Raw genomic sequence first — 16,639 nt, 5'->3', positions numbered from 1 at the left:
AAGCTCTGTTGCTTTAAATTGAAATGCAATTTTTACTCATACAAGATTGACTTTTTCTATACACACCTCTTTCTCTAGCTTAAATTACAACACGTTACAACTCCTTCCTCGTTGTCGCACCTTTCGCGCTTTGTGGTGATACTTGGGGATGGCATGTCGAAGTGGGAAGTAGAAGGCGGGGTAGAAGGAGAGAGTAATTGAGGGATGGAAAGGGAATTCAGCTTGCTCTTATATAAGCAGGCGGCCTTGGAAGGTTATAGTAACAAGGTAAGTTGCCGATATCATGCTCCATATCAAGAAAGAATCTTTTGAAGAGTTTCGGGCTTCGGGTGCAACAAGCTCTGTTGACCGGGGTGATAATGTAATGCCCGTGCGGAGCCCATGCTTATTCGGCCGAGTACGGAGATATCTTTAATGGCTTGCTCTATGCATGCGTAGAGCATTCGGACAGTCGGGTAGGAGAAGAATATCACGTGATCTACCTCGTGTACAGGAGGGCTAGAAAGGAAGACCGTTTGATAGAGGGCAATTTGTAAGACTACTTATTGATGTGACCCAACAGACCGCAATACGCTTCTCCCCACCCTGATGAGAAAGGAAATTTTTCTTGTGACTTTTCGTCAACCTGTCACTTGCAGATACTCTCCCCCTTTCCCGCTCGTTATGAAACATTCAATTTATTCAAGGAGTACTGACTCACGATTATTCCGGGAAGCCAATCTCTTCTTATTCCGACTCAGCAGTATCAGACTCAACGCCAAACTCATCCGAATTAATATCATCCCACTTGACCATGTCTACTGGCTGTGTGGTGGGCTCTCGTTGCCGTGTTGATCGTCGAATCCAACTATCATCAATTCCCATTCCTTCTTCCCCAATACTAGTCACAGTGGAAGGAGTGGAGAACATTCGAGCTCTCTTCGGGGACGGTGGAAGATCATCGTAGATATCATAGTCATCGTAGACGGGAGACGGCTTTCGTGGTGGGAGAGGAGTCTTCGCTTTGGGAACATATGCTTTCCGTGGAACCAGTGCTTGTGGATCCGCGATAGGTGGATTCTGGCTTCCAGAATAATTCTGAGCTGGGGCACTCTGAGTTGCCTGCTAGACAGAATCTCAGTAATGCGGCGAGAATTGGGGACTGCATTCGACTCACTGGTCTCAAACCCGTCTTTGGATTGCTCGCAATTCTGGGCAAACCCACCTGGCGTGTCCGGTCCAGCGATTGTCTGCCCAACGCCAATAATGCTTTATGCTCCTTGATCAAGTGTTTGTTGGTTTCCTTTTGGACTTGCTTAAGATCATCATCATACCACCAAGTTGGGCGTCCGTATTCACAAATAAGACCTAGACTGGCGCACTCATTGCATTTAGGCGTTAGGATATCACACTTCACATTTCTGAACTTGCAAGTCCAGCACCCTTCAAGGAAGTTCAGCGAAGGTTTAGCTGATTTGAAGGAGCTAGCTTACCTCCATTATTTCTGGGGGCACCGATGCTGTATTCGGCGTTGCCTTCGATGCTTTGTCTCTGGCTGGGTCGCACAGTCCTCAATGGACTGTGAGATTGCTGTCGATATTGGGAGAAATCCCATTGAGCAGACAATAGGTCGTGTCTGAAAGATGACGAAGGGGCGGAAGTGTGGTTACCATGAGGAGCCTGGTCTACTACAATCGTTGAGGCAATTCGCGAGGAAGACTCCACGTGAAGTGCCTGGTTAGCCAGAGAGTGTGCCGTTGAGGGATCCTTCGCCCCCTTGTCGTGTTGATGTGCCCTACGAGATTCTCCGTCTTCGTTGCCAGCCTAAGAAAGGTCGGAGTTAGCGTGGAATAAAGAGAAATTAGTGACTCGAGACACCTGCAATGGAATACTAAGTGTGAAATTATACGAGAAGTAATCGGGGGCAGGGGTGAATTGAAAGGTGCATCAACTTCCAGAATAGTGAAACGAAAGGCGTCTATTGTGCCAAAGGGAAGAGAGAGGGGAAGAGCGTGGATATACCACGATACATGACATATTCAAAATAGGGATAGTAAGCTCCAGAATTTTCATACCTCTTTCCTCATACCCGGTCCAAGATCGTAGCTCGCAGCAAGATTTCGGGAGATCTCTTGAGGAGTAAAGAGGGCTTGGCACTCATCAGCTTCAGACAGGAGAATTTGCTGTACTCTTCCTTTGGTCTTGGCTGGTTTCGTCCACGACCAGGTCTTGACCCAGTACTTTGTCCCGACTTCCCGCATCTGCATTTGAATTGCGTAACGAAGGACTCTGAATGGTTTGTTTTTTGAACGATCACACGAGATTTCCAAAGTGTTGAGGTTAATACCGATCTTTTCGGGATCCCATGTGAGTTTCTCGGAGTTTTCTGGTTGTGGGACTGCATTTCGAAATTAGCTGATGTCAGTTCAAGCTTGATTAGAAAGACTTGCTGGGATTTCCATCCATAGTAACCCATGTTTCGTCCTTTAATTGAAATAAGAGCTCCTGGTTAACAGGAGGAATATGGTTGAACGTGAGCATGGTCTCACTGAATGTAAGATCTTCTTCGCTGAGGTCGAAGAAGCGTTTCCTTGCGTCCTTAAAGGAAGCCTCAGATGCAACCTCATACATATCATTGGCATGTTTGATCTTGGCTTCGGTTCCCTAAGTGGTCGTTAGCCTCATACAGCACGTAAATGTATGGTCTTGAAGACACCTGTTTGGCAAGCCACTGCGCGGCGAAGCACCACTGCTCTCCCAGGAATTTATCCTTTTTGATATACAAATCTTCAAAGATTGGAGACCTTTTAATCGCATCAGTGACTTCAACGAAGGTGGTGACGGCTTTGCTTCGCAGGATAGGTCTTCTGATAATAAATGGTGCACAGGTTCTGACGAGAACGGCGCCTTGGGCTACATGGCCTTTACTATAGCAAGTCAGTACCTCACACTCTACAGCACTGACGCAAACTGACTCTTTGGAAAGTTGGCATATTTTGAATGTGTTGAAATGCTTATCCACAGCCTTTTGCACATAGGGACTCGCGAAGAGTCCACCTCCTAGAACGAGAAACTAATCAATGTCAGCAAAAGAGGCGGGTTGGGCAGGGTGAATGACTTACGTGGACAGGAAGCCCCCGCTTTAAGTGGCGGTCCATTGCCTTGAACAACTTTGCAATGCACGTATCGAAACATTCTGCTATTTCTTGGCTTGAAGTAATAAATGTCAGAATGAGCCAATTGCAAATTGGCTGGGAGCCTACCGCGAGAGCTCGCACACGAGGTTTGACACTTCAAAGTTGTATGTTTGTTCGTCATCTGCTCCGAATCTGCGTTTAAAATAGTCATCAAATTGCCGCCGAAACTGATCGAGAACCCAAACTCGATTTGGAACGTCAAGCGCGATTTTTCTCCCAATCTTTTCTTCTACGAGATTGGAAATCGATTCAGCGCCGCAAACAAAGCCTGTTCAGCCATCTGAGTTTAGGCTTGCAATGTGATCAATGTGGGCTTACTTTCGCTCTCGTATTCTTGTTCAAATCCAAGTGATGGTTCGAGCCTTTCAAGTCGGAATCGGACGATACACTTCCCGAGTTAGACGAGCATATTTCGAACAAGGTATACGTACACAAGTTCCACCGCCTCCGTCCACAACCATGTATCTCCCTCCAACCTTCTTCATATGTTCTTAGTGTCATGGACCATCATAGTTCCTAGAGAAGAGGCGCCCACCTTGAAATCTTGAGGATCGGCCCCACTCTGTATCCAAGATCGAAACATTGCCTCTGGTTCCGAGACCAGGAAGACTTGGCCTTTCCCGATAGGCTCCTGTATGAAGGCCTCATGGACTTGATCATGAGCGAGCACCTGAACGGTTTTGAGTTAGTATTTTGCCGATCCTCAATTGGGAAATCTGGATGTTTTGGAATTTGCGTAACTTTTGGAAAGAACAGGACCTGAATGTTCAACAGCTTGCGAGACATTCAAACGGGGAAATATAAACTCGAAAACATGCATACTGAGCGTCCGGGGGGGACCGTAACAACTATTTCAACGTCCTTCTTATCAAAGCAACCGATGGACTCTTTCAAAGAATAACGGCCGTCGTCTTGGACAATAAACATGTCTTCGTAGATCAGTTTAACCCAGTCCTGAAGAAGGTCCAAACGGGTTTTGCCTAAGAGATCCAATTTCCAGGATAAATCGTCTTGAATTTCCCTGATTGTCGCGTCGTTCTGGTCATCGTGAAAGAGGAGTTTCCACTGTCGAAAGTGCTTATTCATATCAAAACGCCTGGATGTTGGAGTACTCTTGAAAGCCATTTCGAGTTTATTACCGGTCTTTGGTAATCCTTCGGAGTTGTAGAGAATGGCAGTGATCGGCCACTTGGAGCCGGCTTCGTAAGAATCAGTCCAGCAAGTATAGAGTTTGACCCCGGCTGGCGGGTGGTTGTGATCCTCGACGAGTAGTCGCTGACCGGTAGCCAGACAGCACCTAGTAGTTGCTAGGTCAATAGAAATGATGATTTTGCTCGGGCTGTTCGAAAATCGTTGGACTGTTTGAAGATAAATAAGCAAAACAATCGGACGGAACGAGGCGAAAAGCAAACGGACCCTGAGCAACATCAAAAGAAGACCCTCGGAATATTGGAAGAGACATGTTTGAGATAAAGCTGGCAATGGGGAACAATAGCAAGGTTTAAGAGCTCGAACAGTTCGGTGATGTGGTAGAGAGTACGCAGTGGGAAGAGAAGCTGCTTGAGGACTGTCAGAGTGCAACTGTCAAGAGGCGGCTTGGGCTCGTTGCAAGATTCGGAGCACTGACAAAGAGCAATCGGATCGGCTCTGCTTCTTCCAAACAAGAAATAGCTCTAGTTGCCTAACGCGACCGTGGCCACCAATCAACCCTTCTTGCCCCATAGTTATAGCGGCAGGATGTGTTGGAAACGACTGTGGCTGGCTTCAGGGCCTTTCCGATTGGATCTCGCTGTGGCATCTGTGTAACCCTCCAAAAACTGACCATACTGATCGATTGCCTTACAGCCTCCGGAAAGGGCATATTCTGCGAGACGAACTGGTTCGCAAAAGAAAGGAAGAGGCTGGGCCGTGTCGGGGTCAGAGCCATGCCCCTCCAAATCTGACCACTTTGAGCGATTTGTCCATTTTATGCTACATATAAGTATTTGTCCCACGATGAAGACTCCGCCTAATACCACAACACGATCGCAGAAGCTCAATTTGGCACCCGAGCCTTTGTTTGATGGTCCCCTCTCCTTCCCCAGAAACAAAATGGCGAAGCTCAGTTCCAAGGAGTTAACAAAGAGCGCTCACGCGAGCGAGGACATCACTCAACCTCTCGACAAGCAGGTTGAGGGCAAGCAAATTCACGACTCCGACGATTCAAGCCTGAGTAGTATCATGTCGACGCAATTCACCTCCGAGAAAGAAAGGCTTTCGCACCAGCCTCAGCAAGCAAATCAAGACAACACTGAATCGCAGTTGCTTCCCAACGATCCATCTGATGAAGAGTTATTCCGTACATTCTGCCAGAAATGGAATGATCGTCATATTTTTCTACCGAAGGTCTTCGATAAGCAAGGTCGTTTGCTTGTAGCATGTACTCATTTACAACCCAAGATTGACGCTGCCAAAAAACAGCGGAAACGCCAGGCCGCGGCGAACAAGCAGCTGGCTCGCTCACTGTTGGAAGCTCCGATCGGGGTCCCAGCCAGTTTTAATGTCCAAGCAGCATCGCAGGCAAACATCGAGCCCATGATACAGATGAGTACTGAAGAGCCTCGAATGTTATCTCAACCTGGTGTCCACCCGGCCGAGACCCTGGCTCTTCACGGCTCTCCATTTCAAGCCAGCAAAGGCTTGCCACCAATTGGGACATTGTCAACTCCGAGCACGAAGAAGATTTCCGATTTGAAGGCCTATGGCCGAGGTCGTAAACAGACCTCCGAAACACACCCAAAGAAAGCACAAGACGGCGCAGGATATAACCGCACCGGACGGAGCCTACGATCTGGTCTGCCTTCAAGACCATCCGAATATCAGGAAGCCTTCCAATCTTTACCGACAAGCAACCTCACAGCAGACCGGCGCAATGGCCAGCAACTTCTACCCCCCGTTTCAAAGGAGCTATCTTTTCTACCAGGCACTTCGTCTTCAACCTCGCCCGAGGAAAATAACGGAGCACAAATCCAGATATCTACCCCACCACAACCATCCCAAACAGAATGCCTGCTCCCATCTCCATCTGTTCGCGAACAAGCGGCGGCTGCGCGAGGTGTCCAAGACAAGATCCAGCAGCAACGGTCCCAGAGTTCCCAGTTGTGCAGCACCTGTCGCAAGAACAGTTGTTCCTGCACACCAACCCAACAACCGCCCGAGGAGATATTGTGTAGCGACAATGACTGCTTCAGGAGGAGGTGGGGAGCCGGTGACCTCTTGAGATTCTGCGGGATCAGGCTCTGCGATGCGCAAGAGACCAAGGGAAGATTCAATTGCTGGTTTTGCCCTGAGTGCGCGAACAAAGCTCGAGTTCTCCTCGAAGTTGGACCGACAAGTTCTTCGTCCTTCTCATCCTCCCATAATGCAACGATCATTGTCCCAGGAGGACCTGGAAATTCGGTTTCCGACCATGGTGCATGGCCTGAGGATGCAGAAATTCGGGAGCCATTGCAGGCCCTCACCGGAATTATGCAACAGTACACAGGGACCACTACCATGGCCCGCAACCAGTTGTCTCTGATAAATCCACAAACACCCATTCTTGATATTCCGTGCATCCGTGACGAGACTTTGCACTCAAATGGGACGGCCAACAATGCGATAAACATCCTACGCCAGCTACTGGATGTCTCGGAGGGAGTTCTGATCAAGCAGAAGGTAACAGAAGCAAATCTACAAGATACGACTTCCTCGGTTTGGATCCGCAGCATTCTTTCATTCCTCGTCACCAAGTTCGTTTTCTACTCTGGTTCGCCATTCGAGGATGCCACGCTCTGGAACAAGATCCTGACTACTTGTAAGCACTTCAATGTTCTGAATCATGTCGGAGCAACCATGATTCCATGCCTCGCTAACGCCTGCGAAGTCGGCCACACTTCCGAACATGCAGAAAACATCATACATGAGTACCGAATCCGACTTATGAAAGCATTCGAGGCATCCCCCGAGGATCCTGATATACCGCCAGAATTCCGAGATCGCTTGTCCGAGCGACGCCGAGCTTTCGTCGCGTTGCTCAACGTCACCATGCTGCCGCTTGTAGGTGGCAACACTGACGTCCAAGCACGCCATAGGAAGATGGCGAGCGTTGCCTCGGAGCTGAATTTGAAAGTTTTCGCGTACAAAGGCACATTCGAAGAAATCAGACCGCAGATGAACGAACAGTTCGATCCCCAGCGCCACGCAGAGGATACTCTAGAGCCCGGGTTTCTAGACTTGGCGGGACAGGCCATTCTCATGACCACGATGATGGGTGTCAGATTCAGGCATCCGGAGAAGGGTTGGAGGACGTGTTCTCCTGCGAAAGTAAAGGTATGGTCGGTCAACGATGCTTTGCGAGATCCCTACGCGAGAGTTAGATTGCCTGATATGGCTTGCGGAAATTCTCCGAAGCAGAAGACTCGAATCATACCACAGAAGCGCCGTGTCGGGGAGGTGAGCTGAGCTTGAACAATAACATAGGATGTCCACCGGTAGTACTCAATTATGAGCAGATCAAGCATTTCCTTCAATCTCAGAAATCGGTCAGTGTTTCATTCGCACCCAGCGGTCTGCGTTTTCATCGGCCACCCGTGCCAACCCCATTCATACAACAAAATACCATAGCTCCATCCCCGGATAAAATTCAACATTCTCCAGCTCCAGGTGGGGGGCCTCTCACATGTGACATTTGAACGAACTCGCTTCCCCACTGGATACATTCGGGCCGACTTCTCTGTCGATCCTGATTGATCTAAAATAAAGAGACTTTCCACCATCTTCATCTCCAGCTCCACGTCTCACAAATGACATGTGAACAAACTTGGATGTCCCCCAATCCCACCTTTTCAGCACCTCTCCGTTTCCACAATTCAACACCCTCGATCCACCCCGCGAACGACATCTCCTTCGCAACGTGAGACCACGCTGCAAATAGAAAACAAACACGAAAGCTTCAAGCAAACAAAGCACCATCCAGGAGAGTATAATCAAAAGAAAAAAGTAAAACCCTTAACGCAAAACAGCAAAAGAAACGGAAATGGTCTCGTCAAGAAAGGGAGGTCTTCAAAGTTTAAACAGCTGTATACACAACTAGTGACACAACACTGGAATCAAACGGCTTGCAGCCATGCATTGGTCGTTCATCTCATCTCTGCCATGCAATGTATGCAAGCAACTACTCAATAGATACACCATCCAATCTCCCTCTTCTGCCTCTATCTGCTCATCCTATCCACGTCCCCGTTCCTCTCAATCAATATCCATCCATGACCATCCGCCGACTATCCAGTGAGGATGTAATCTCTCCCCTCAAACCAAGCACGCAAGCAAGCAGGAAACGGGGGTATATACAAACGCATGCATGCCATCACAAACCCGGCGCCTATCCTGACTCCCTCCTGATTGATAATTCAATCCAGGGTAAAAGCCGAGCCAGGCCAAATCCTATATCACAAGACCGCGCCGATCCAATGAAACCAACCGGTGATCGAGCCAATGCCATGCCATGCCATTCCCCATATCACATCAATTCGCTCATCCCCAACCCAATCCTGTAACGCCGAAAGCAGACCGAACCCTCCCAAATGTAGTAAATCAACAAGCAGAAAGGAAGAGAAAGGAAAAAACATTGTGGATCTAGACAAGAATGTGAAGTTTGGTCAAATTTGTAGAGGAAAGCATGCAAGCAGACGAAACGCCGATGAATATGCTTCGCAATCATGCATTGCCGTTACCGCTGGCTGGAATCCGGCCCAGCTTCCCTGGGCAGTATCTCAAGGCCAAGCTTGCTGTCTGAAGCCGTCAGTCGTTAATTCCAATGAAGGAGGTTTTATCTAATGGGGTGGCGTATTCGCCACAGTGGGAGTTGTGCCACCGCTGTATGTGATGCTTGCGGGACGAGGAGACGAAGGCGGGAGAGACTGGTGTTTTGCGATAATGGCCATCTTCTTTCTGAGGGTCGAGAGGCGGGTACGGATCATTGAGACAACTGGAATGCATTAGATGTGGATTTTGAGAAAAGCCGATCCATATGACAACGAGATTGGAGTAAATGATTTGAAGAAAAAAATGGCAATATACCTTTCAATACCGCCTGCCGATCATCAAGATTGATGCCATTAACCATTCCCTCTTCGGGTCTCTGTTCCTTCTCATCTCTGAGACTTGACGATCGATTTCGCCTAGTTGGCGTTTCGTCGTCGTTCTCTAGAACTGCTTCCAACATGCGGATGGCTGTGATATATGAGATCTCACAACCTGGGAGATCCTCGTTGGCAATCTCATTGATCGCAGCAGAACGGCTCATCTCCAAAGCCCGGTCGTACATCAACTTCTCGGCTGTGATGCCTGAGCTCAAGACCACGCCGTCTGTCGATGAAGCGCCTGCTACTCTGGAGGCACTCGTGTGGTTGCTAGGATGTCCCGGGTGATCTTCAGGCAACTTCTTTTGGGCATCAATGAGCTTCAGTCTCACGAGCTCAGCCTTTTCCAAGACTTCGTTGAAGCGGTTTCGGACCCATTGTACCGCACTGTTGATCCGATTTCCCGCAGCGACGCTGGTAGTCGATTCTAGTCTTGGTGCATGTCCGCTGGTGATCTCGCCGCGGCTTCGACGGCTCCACCAGGCTCCAGCAATATCCATAGATTTAGCCAAGAGCGACAGTGCTTTCACGTATAAAACGAGAGCCTCTTCGGAAAGAGCTACTATAGCTTCCACGGTGAGTCCTTCGTCTTCGTGAATCGAATCCCCCGGTTTGTCGGGAGTTGGACCTCCGAGACCATGATCCATAGAAGGTGCTAAAGGAATGAGTTGTTTGTACTTCACTTCTGCAAATCCGTATACAACATCGCTCCGAGTGGCTGATTCTTCAATCACGTTGACAGCTCTTTGATCTTCATCGATTGGGCCGCTAGGCCGTCCGTCTCCAAGAAGTCCAGCTGTTCCGTGAGGAGTAGGGTAAGCGGGGAATGGAGCATACAAAGGCGGTGAGCTGCCATTGCCCTTGCCAATCAACTGCGGTGACCAATTGACACCAAACATCCTGACGCTTGCACCCTGAAGCGCCTTTGCAATTGCCGAAGTTGTCGAAGGACTTCCATAGGATCTGCCAAATGAGTTCTGTCGATGCGGTACCACATCAATTCGGGGTCTGCCCTGTGCAATCTGGACGGCTCTTGAGGGTGATGCTGGAACGGCTCCTGTTCCGGAAGTTGGCGTTCCTTGAGTTGTCGCTCTTCTCGCCATAGTTCCTGATCGAGCAGCGGGTTGCTTCGGAGAGTGTAGCCTAGGGTTTGCTGCCATTTCATCCGCGAAAGCATTCACTTCAACGGCTCGTTTCTCAACCAAAACGTATTCACGTGCATCTCGCACTGCCTGTTCGGCCTCTGCAATAGCTTCCCGAGTTTGTGAATCATCAACTGGCTTTTCTTCCGGTTTTGGAACATCATCCACAGAAGATTGACGTGATGGCGTTCGTCTCGCATCTCTCGACACTGGATTGAAAGTTCGGGTCGGGGTTCTGCCTGCTTGGATCATCTCAGCATTTGGAGCTGTGGCTGACGGCACTATTGACGGCCGTCTTTGCTGTTGTCGAGACTCCGGCCGGGGCTGGGGAGCCGCACGAGGCGGGGTTCCTGCAAGCTGTCTGACCGGGTCAACACCTTGCGGTCTGGGTGATGGGGGCAAAGGTCGCTCTCGCGGAGATGACGAGAAAGCTTGTGACTCAGTCTTCCCTCCCTCTCTGCGTTGACTCCTGCTTGAAGATGTCCGAACCATTGGCGTATCTTCTGATTTCGAAGACTGTCGAAGTTCCTTCGGTCTGTCTTCTCCTACTAAGCCGGGGATCGCGTCGACAATAACTGGATGCTTGAAAAAATCTTTAAAGGGTAACCTTTCGACAGGTGTTCGTTTCAACAAAGACTTTATAATATCCCTCATATCTGGACTGATGATTGCATCCTTGGGAAATTTGATGTGATCCTCCGCTTGCTCAATCTTGCGTAGCAATTCTACGTGATTGGTAGCACGGAACGGTGGCCTCCCAGTCATCATCTCAAACAGCACTGTCCCAACAGACCACAGATCCGCTTTGGCATCGTACTTTTCGTATCGTAGTATTTCCGGGGCCATGTAAAGCGGGGAACCGCACAATGTCTCGGCCAACGACGTCGATGGTAGCGATCGAGCAAAGCCAAAATCCGCGATCTTGAGCATTGGTAATGAGGTCAAGCCCACCATCGGAACCATTGCCTCATCACTCGCACTCATGACGAGCGGTCTGTCTCTAGACTTTGCCAAGAATTGTGGCGACGGGAGCAAAAGTAAGTTTTGAGGCTTGACGTCTCGATGGATGAAATTTCGCTCCCTCAAGAATTCCATAGCGCTCGCGAGTTGCTTCAGGAAATGTCGAACGATGACCTCGTTTAGGCCCCCAGCTACCGGCATGGGATATTTCCTGACCATATCTCTGAGTGCTGGATTATCTTGCAGCTTGTCCCGCTTCTTGATGAAATATGAAAGATCCCCAAGCTCGCAGTATTCCATCACCAAATGTATATGAGTCACCGATTCTCGACAGTCGATGAGGGCAACGATGTGTGGGTGATGGAGGCCTTTGAGGATCTCGATTTCAGAGTAGAGGTTCTCCTTCAGTTTCTTGTTGAGCTTCGAGAGATTGACAGATTTGATTGCTACGAGAGCTCCGGTAGCCTGAAAATGTAGCAATTAGAACTGATCATTCACGAGAATCTGCCATGATAACAGAAGATCATCGGAGATAGAATCGAAGGGGGAAAGCAGGGGTTGGCCGTCACGCAACCAGGCCGCTAGCTATCGTACCTTGTGCTGTCCTCTGTAGACAGTTGCAAAGCTTCCCTTGCCGATCTCATCTTCGATGCTGAAGGAACCGACCACTTTGTCACCCGTCCTCGATCGCCTGGAAGCAGACGATGAGGACGGGGGCGGTTGAGCCGCCATGGCAGCGGGTTCGGGCCCTTGACGAGTCCTGGGCTTGCCTCGAAGAGTTGAGCTCGAGTGCTACCGTGTAAAATGGGGATATAAGCTCGAAGTAAGTTCGTTCGTCATGTACACTCGTCGATGAAGAGAGATCGAAGCTTGGAGTTGTTGTGTTGTAAGAGGGTGTTGGTAGGCAGCGGTAGCGAGAGGATGAATGGTCAGGTCAGGTCACCTTGGAAAAAGAAAGACTCGCGATCGTGAATGGCCGAAGGTTGGAAAATAAAAGTGCCTGAACTCGTGGCTGCTAGGCAGAGCTCCGGGGGTGGCGGCTCACGTTGGTCAAGCAGGTCGACAAGGTGCCAGTTGCATGGCGAGGCTGCACCTGGTTGCAGCTTAACGAATGGGTGGGACTAAGGTACCGACCGAGTGTGCAAGTTAATGAAACTCGATGGGTCCGCGAAGCACGATGCAAATGGCGTGCAGAGGTGTTTGGGGATTGAGTCGGGAGTGAAAGGGAGAGGAAATGATGTTGGATGGGAGATGAGAGATGGGAGGCGGTAGATGGGAGTTGGGGACGTAGACTCACACCTGACTCCAACTCACTCCGAAGCTGGTCCTACGGCAGGCGCCAGCCACCTTTAGAGCAGAAGGACCGATGAGCGCTACGATAACAAAACGCTTACAGACGTAGAGTAGATAACCCGGCAGCCGTCTCGCGTGCTGGAGCGCGCTTGTTGGCCGTCAGGACTCAGGAGGTGTGACGAGGAGCAGCACCGTGAGCCGTGGAGAGTGGAGAGTGGAGTGTGGAGAGTTCTTGCACCACCGCTGGGCCTTTCCACGCTCCTGCGTTGATGGTCCTACGATACAGTACTGCCTGAGATACCTTGCAAGCTGCTACACGACGCTCCGTCTTGCATCTTTCTCAAGTCGTGTGAGGTGATACCAGCTGATCGCCCAGAGGCTGCCAGAGGCTGCCAAAGCCCCTCATGTCATCATCCAGTCTCCGGATTGCACAGTAATCCGCAACCCTCTGCCTTGAATGGCTTCGACAATACATTCGCCTCCTGCCCTCTTCCGAGTTCGGTAGTCCGTGCCGGCTCTCTCACTGAGCTCATCCACCTTCTTGTAACTCGGTGTGCTGCCTCGCCAGGGCCATTTCGTCAAAGGCGGACATGCAACACGCTTGCGGGTGATAGGAGGGAGACCTGGAGCTTGTGACTGACCCCGTAGTTCGACGTGACCTCTCTCAGTCAATTAACCAGTACCGGCCTCCTCATGCACGGCACCAAAAGCACTCCCCATCCATCTCCCGATTCCCCGATTCGATCCCACAAGCTGCCTCTTGCTCCTCGTTTCAGGGATTGAGATGTACGTACGTGGCAGATCCCCATCCCCAACTTGGCCTGCGGGCAACCTCTCGAGATGCCTCGATTGTGCATTGAGCTGCATTTCCGTGGTCCCTCACTTCAGGGTCCTGGCCTGCAGGTCATACGGCCTTGGACGAAACGATGCCAGCACGTGATCTAGTTCGGTGCACGGTTGTACTTGGTCTAGACCTGAGATAGACTGCAGGGCCGTTGAAGGTGTTACGAGATCTTCAAAGAGAGAGGCCCCGACCCTATGTGTTTCTTTGTTCTCTTCTTCAAGATTGCCGGTGTCGGTATCTACTCCAGACCACGTGATTAGTTGTTTTTATCCGTCGATCTGAAGAGCACAGATATGAAAGCGGGTCTGTGCTGACAACATGCGTGCTGAGGTGTTCGATTGGGTTTGAGAGAAGCCTTCGATGCAAGCTAGAGTGTGAAGAGTGGACGTTCCATTTTCTCGGTAAATTGGGTATTCCGGGGACTTTCGTTCATGCTCCACAAGGTTTCGTTTGGTTGGGAAGTTGAGATCTAGGCACGAGAGTATGCCTCTCAAGAGTCTGCTTCGTCTGAGATACAGTTCTATTAACCTGATGTCGTGCACACTCATCACACGTGATTTTGTAGCTGTCACGTGATATAAATTACAAACCCGATCGCTCTCTACGGTGAGCATACTCCGACGTTAATTTGCATTGGGTTGTAGTCAGACTCGCCGTACCCCATATTTTGGATGCCCAATAGTTCTTCGAAGCCCCTTGGAGCTGGAACTTAGGTGCGTTAATCTTCGAACGAGAAGCTGGACATCGAAGGTTATGTGTTTGGAATGTCCAAGAGTAGGTTGGGACATTTACAATCAGGACTTATAAATGTTCAAATTGATCTCAAGAGGGACCAAACTTTTTATAACTAAACATTTATGAGTGGGACCACTTATGTCTAGGTCTGTGGTCTAAGCATCCAAAATATCACCAGACCAGATTCTCTTGGAACCAATCTGTACTGCACATTCTTGGCCCATGTATCCCAAAACCTACGCCAAAACGGTTCAATCTGGAAAACAGATCCTGCCGCCTAAGCCGGGGTATCGTCTTTTAAATATCCAATCCGATATGAACGCCTTTTTCACTCTGGGGGATAATGTCATCTTGCTTCTCGCCCTTCAGATCTGGTAACTCGATAATTGCCTCTCCAATGATTCTCAAACATTGCCTGATTTGCTCCTCGCTGATAACCAAAGGAGGTGCCAATCTGATAATGTTTTCGTGAGTGGGTTTAGCCTATTTAGTGTTAGCGGTATCCTTCTCGATGTTGAAGACAAACATACCAGTAAACCCTTGCTCTTCAACAGCATACACAAATCCCAAGCAGAATGACCGCCAGTCTTGGTCTCATCAATGACAATAGCATTAAGCAAGCCCTTTCCTCGGACCAACTTGATCATGGGGGATTTCAGGTCCTCTAGACCTTGGCGCAAGACCTGGCCCAAGGTCTCAGCGCGGGCTGTCAGATCCTCCTCCTCCATGATTTCCAATGCACGGATAGAGACTGCGCAGCCCAAAGGATTGCCACCATATGTCGAGCCATGAGTTCCAGGCTCAATGGTGAGCATGATCTCCTTGGATCCCAAAACACAAGAGACGGGGTACATGCCACCAGAAATGGCCTTGCCCAGTGTAACCATATCTGGTTTAATACTTGCCCATTGCGAGCACAACATTTTCCCGGTGCGACCAATTCCTGTTTGGATCTCGTCGCAGATAAGAAGGACATTGTGCTTCTTGCAGAGTTCGTGGACTTTCGTCAAATAGTCGTCTGCTGGAACGACGACACCTGCCTCGCCTTGAATTGGTTCCACGATGAACGCTGCAGCCTCCTTGCCATGTGCCACCAATGCAGCCTCCAGGTCGGGAATATTGTTAAAACGGATCTTTCGGTTTGTAGAAGGGCAGATCGCACCAACGCCTGGGACGTATGGGCCATAGTTGTCGCGGGATTCGGGGTCTGTGGACATGGAGATCGCGGTCATCTGGAATGTCAAGGTCAGCAAAATTTTGTTACAGTACCAGAAGGGAGCATACTGTTCGGCCGTGGAAGTTCTCAGTAACAGCAAACACTAATGCCTTTCCCTGAGGGACACCCTTCACTTTGTATGCCCACTTTCTCGCAATTTTGATCGCCGTCTCGACTGCTTCCGCGCCAGTGTTCATGGGCAGAACCATATCATATCCAAACACGTTCTTGACCTTCTCCGCCCACTTCGGGAAAACATCGTTGTGGAAGGCGCGCGAGGAGAGTGTGAGCCGTTGTGCCTGTTCGCAGAGCGCCTTTACCAGCTCGGGATGGCAATGGCCTTGGTTGACTGCACTGTACGCTGACAAGCAGTCGATGTAGTGCTTTCCCTCTGGGTCCCAGACGCTGCAGCCTTGGGCGCGAGCAAAGACAATCGGGAGAGGATGGTAGTTGTGCGCCGCGTACTTGTGCTCGGCTTCGATTGCGGCACCGGTTGAGGTCGAGTGGTACCTGGATTCTGCAAGGGCGGCAACAGGCTGAAATGATGGAGCGGTGGGTTTGAGTGCGCTGCCATTGGTCTCAACGATTCCGTCTGCGTGGGGTGCCATGGTTGAAGGGAATATTCCTCTAAAATTAAGTTGGTCTCTGGGGGTCGTTTTGGTCTTTTGAAGTCTTTGTGGGTGGTTGGAAGGGAGTGTGAAATATGTGTGAGCGAGGGGTGGAGAGGGAGGCGTCATCCCAGACTTAAGTAGAAAGTGGCCATGAAAACCTTTGGTAGGAACTAGGCCTTTAAGTGCAAGTCCTCGCGATTCTCACTGTATCTATACGCATGACCAAAGTGTTTAGTCAAAGAAAAGGCGGGCAGGGCAAACCTGCCATTAGGGATCAAACTATCATGAGTTTCTCGACGACGACCGCTATGCGCAGGTGCAGGCGAGTGGTGGGGTCCAACGAAAGCCGGCGATATGCACAGCCCTATCAGCCCATCCGATTAGCAGAGCAGAAATGACAGGCGCAGTGATTGGATGAAAAAGTGCACGGAAGCGGGATGAAAACTGGTTGCCTTGTGGCCTTAAACTTGCGGCGGTATTCAAAGTTCGTTTAAGAATCTC

The 16,639-nt window shown here is 49.9% G+C and overlaps 4 protein-coding genes across 4 annotated transcripts; 1 reads left to right on the top strand and 3 right to left on the bottom strand.

Moving 5' to 3' along the window:
• Positions 1 to 492: 492 nt before the first annotated feature.
• Positions 493 to 4,822, bottom strand: K444DRAFT_668017 (uncharacterized protein). The gene is made up of 14 exons (XM_024887361.1): positions 4,593 to 4,822; positions 3,999 to 4,534; positions 3,712 to 3,846; positions 3,608 to 3,655; positions 3,495 to 3,564; positions 3,243 to 3,444; positions 3,102 to 3,189; positions 2,955 to 3,052; positions 2,696 to 2,906; positions 2,430 to 2,643; positions 2,055 to 2,377; positions 1,473 to 1,803; positions 1,157 to 1,422; positions 493 to 1,104 (listed from the first exon to the last, which is right to left on the bottom strand). The coding sequence occupies exons 1-14, from the start codon at positions 4,636 to 4,638 to the stop codon at positions 727 to 729; spliced, it is 2,946 nt and encodes a 981-aa protein (XP_024730655.1). The 5' UTR covers positions 4,639 to 4,822; the 3' UTR covers positions 493 to 726.
• A 52-nt stretch (positions 4,823 to 4,874) lies between these two features.
• On the top strand, positions 4,875 to 7,764 carry K444DRAFT_146014 (uncharacterized protein). Its single transcript, XM_024870563.1, has one exon. It carries the CDS (start codon positions 5,145 to 5,147, stop codon positions 7,656 to 7,658), a length of 2,514 nt encoding a protein of 837 aa, XP_024730654.1. The 5' UTR covers positions 4,875 to 5,144; the 3' UTR covers positions 7,659 to 7,764.
• Positions 7,765 to 9,028: 1,264 nt separating this feature from the next.
• On the bottom strand, positions 9,029 to 12,171 carry K444DRAFT_541118 (Pkinase-domain-containing protein; the record flags this gene model as incomplete). The annotated part of the gene is made up of 3 exons (XM_024875765.1): positions 9,029 to 9,183; positions 9,276 to 11,904; positions 12,034 to 12,171. 3 exons carry the CDS (start codon positions 12,169 to 12,171, stop codon positions 9,029 to 9,031), a joined length of 2,922 nt encoding a protein of 973 aa, XP_024730653.1.
• Positions 12,172 to 14,608: 2,437 nt separating this feature from the next.
• On the bottom strand, positions 14,609 to 16,135 carry K444DRAFT_541084 (putative ornithine aminotransferase; the record flags this gene model as incomplete). The annotated part of the gene is made up of 3 exons (XM_024875761.1): positions 14,609 to 14,794; positions 14,842 to 15,543; positions 15,596 to 16,135. The coding sequence occupies 3 exons, from the start codon at positions 16,133 to 16,135 to the stop codon at positions 14,609 to 14,611; spliced, it is 1,428 nt and encodes a 475-aa protein (XP_024730652.1).
• Between the last annotated feature and the right edge of the window lie 504 nt (positions 16,136 to 16,639).

Source organism: Hyaloscypha bicolor, assembly GCF_002865645.1.
Source record: "Hyaloscypha bicolor E unplaced genomic scaffold K444scaffold_141, whole genome shotgun sequence".
NCBI lineage: Eukaryota > Fungi > Ascomycota > Leotiomycetes > Helotiales > Hyaloscyphaceae > Hyaloscypha > Hyaloscypha bicolor.
This window is presented reverse-complemented; position numbering and strand designations above follow the sequence as displayed.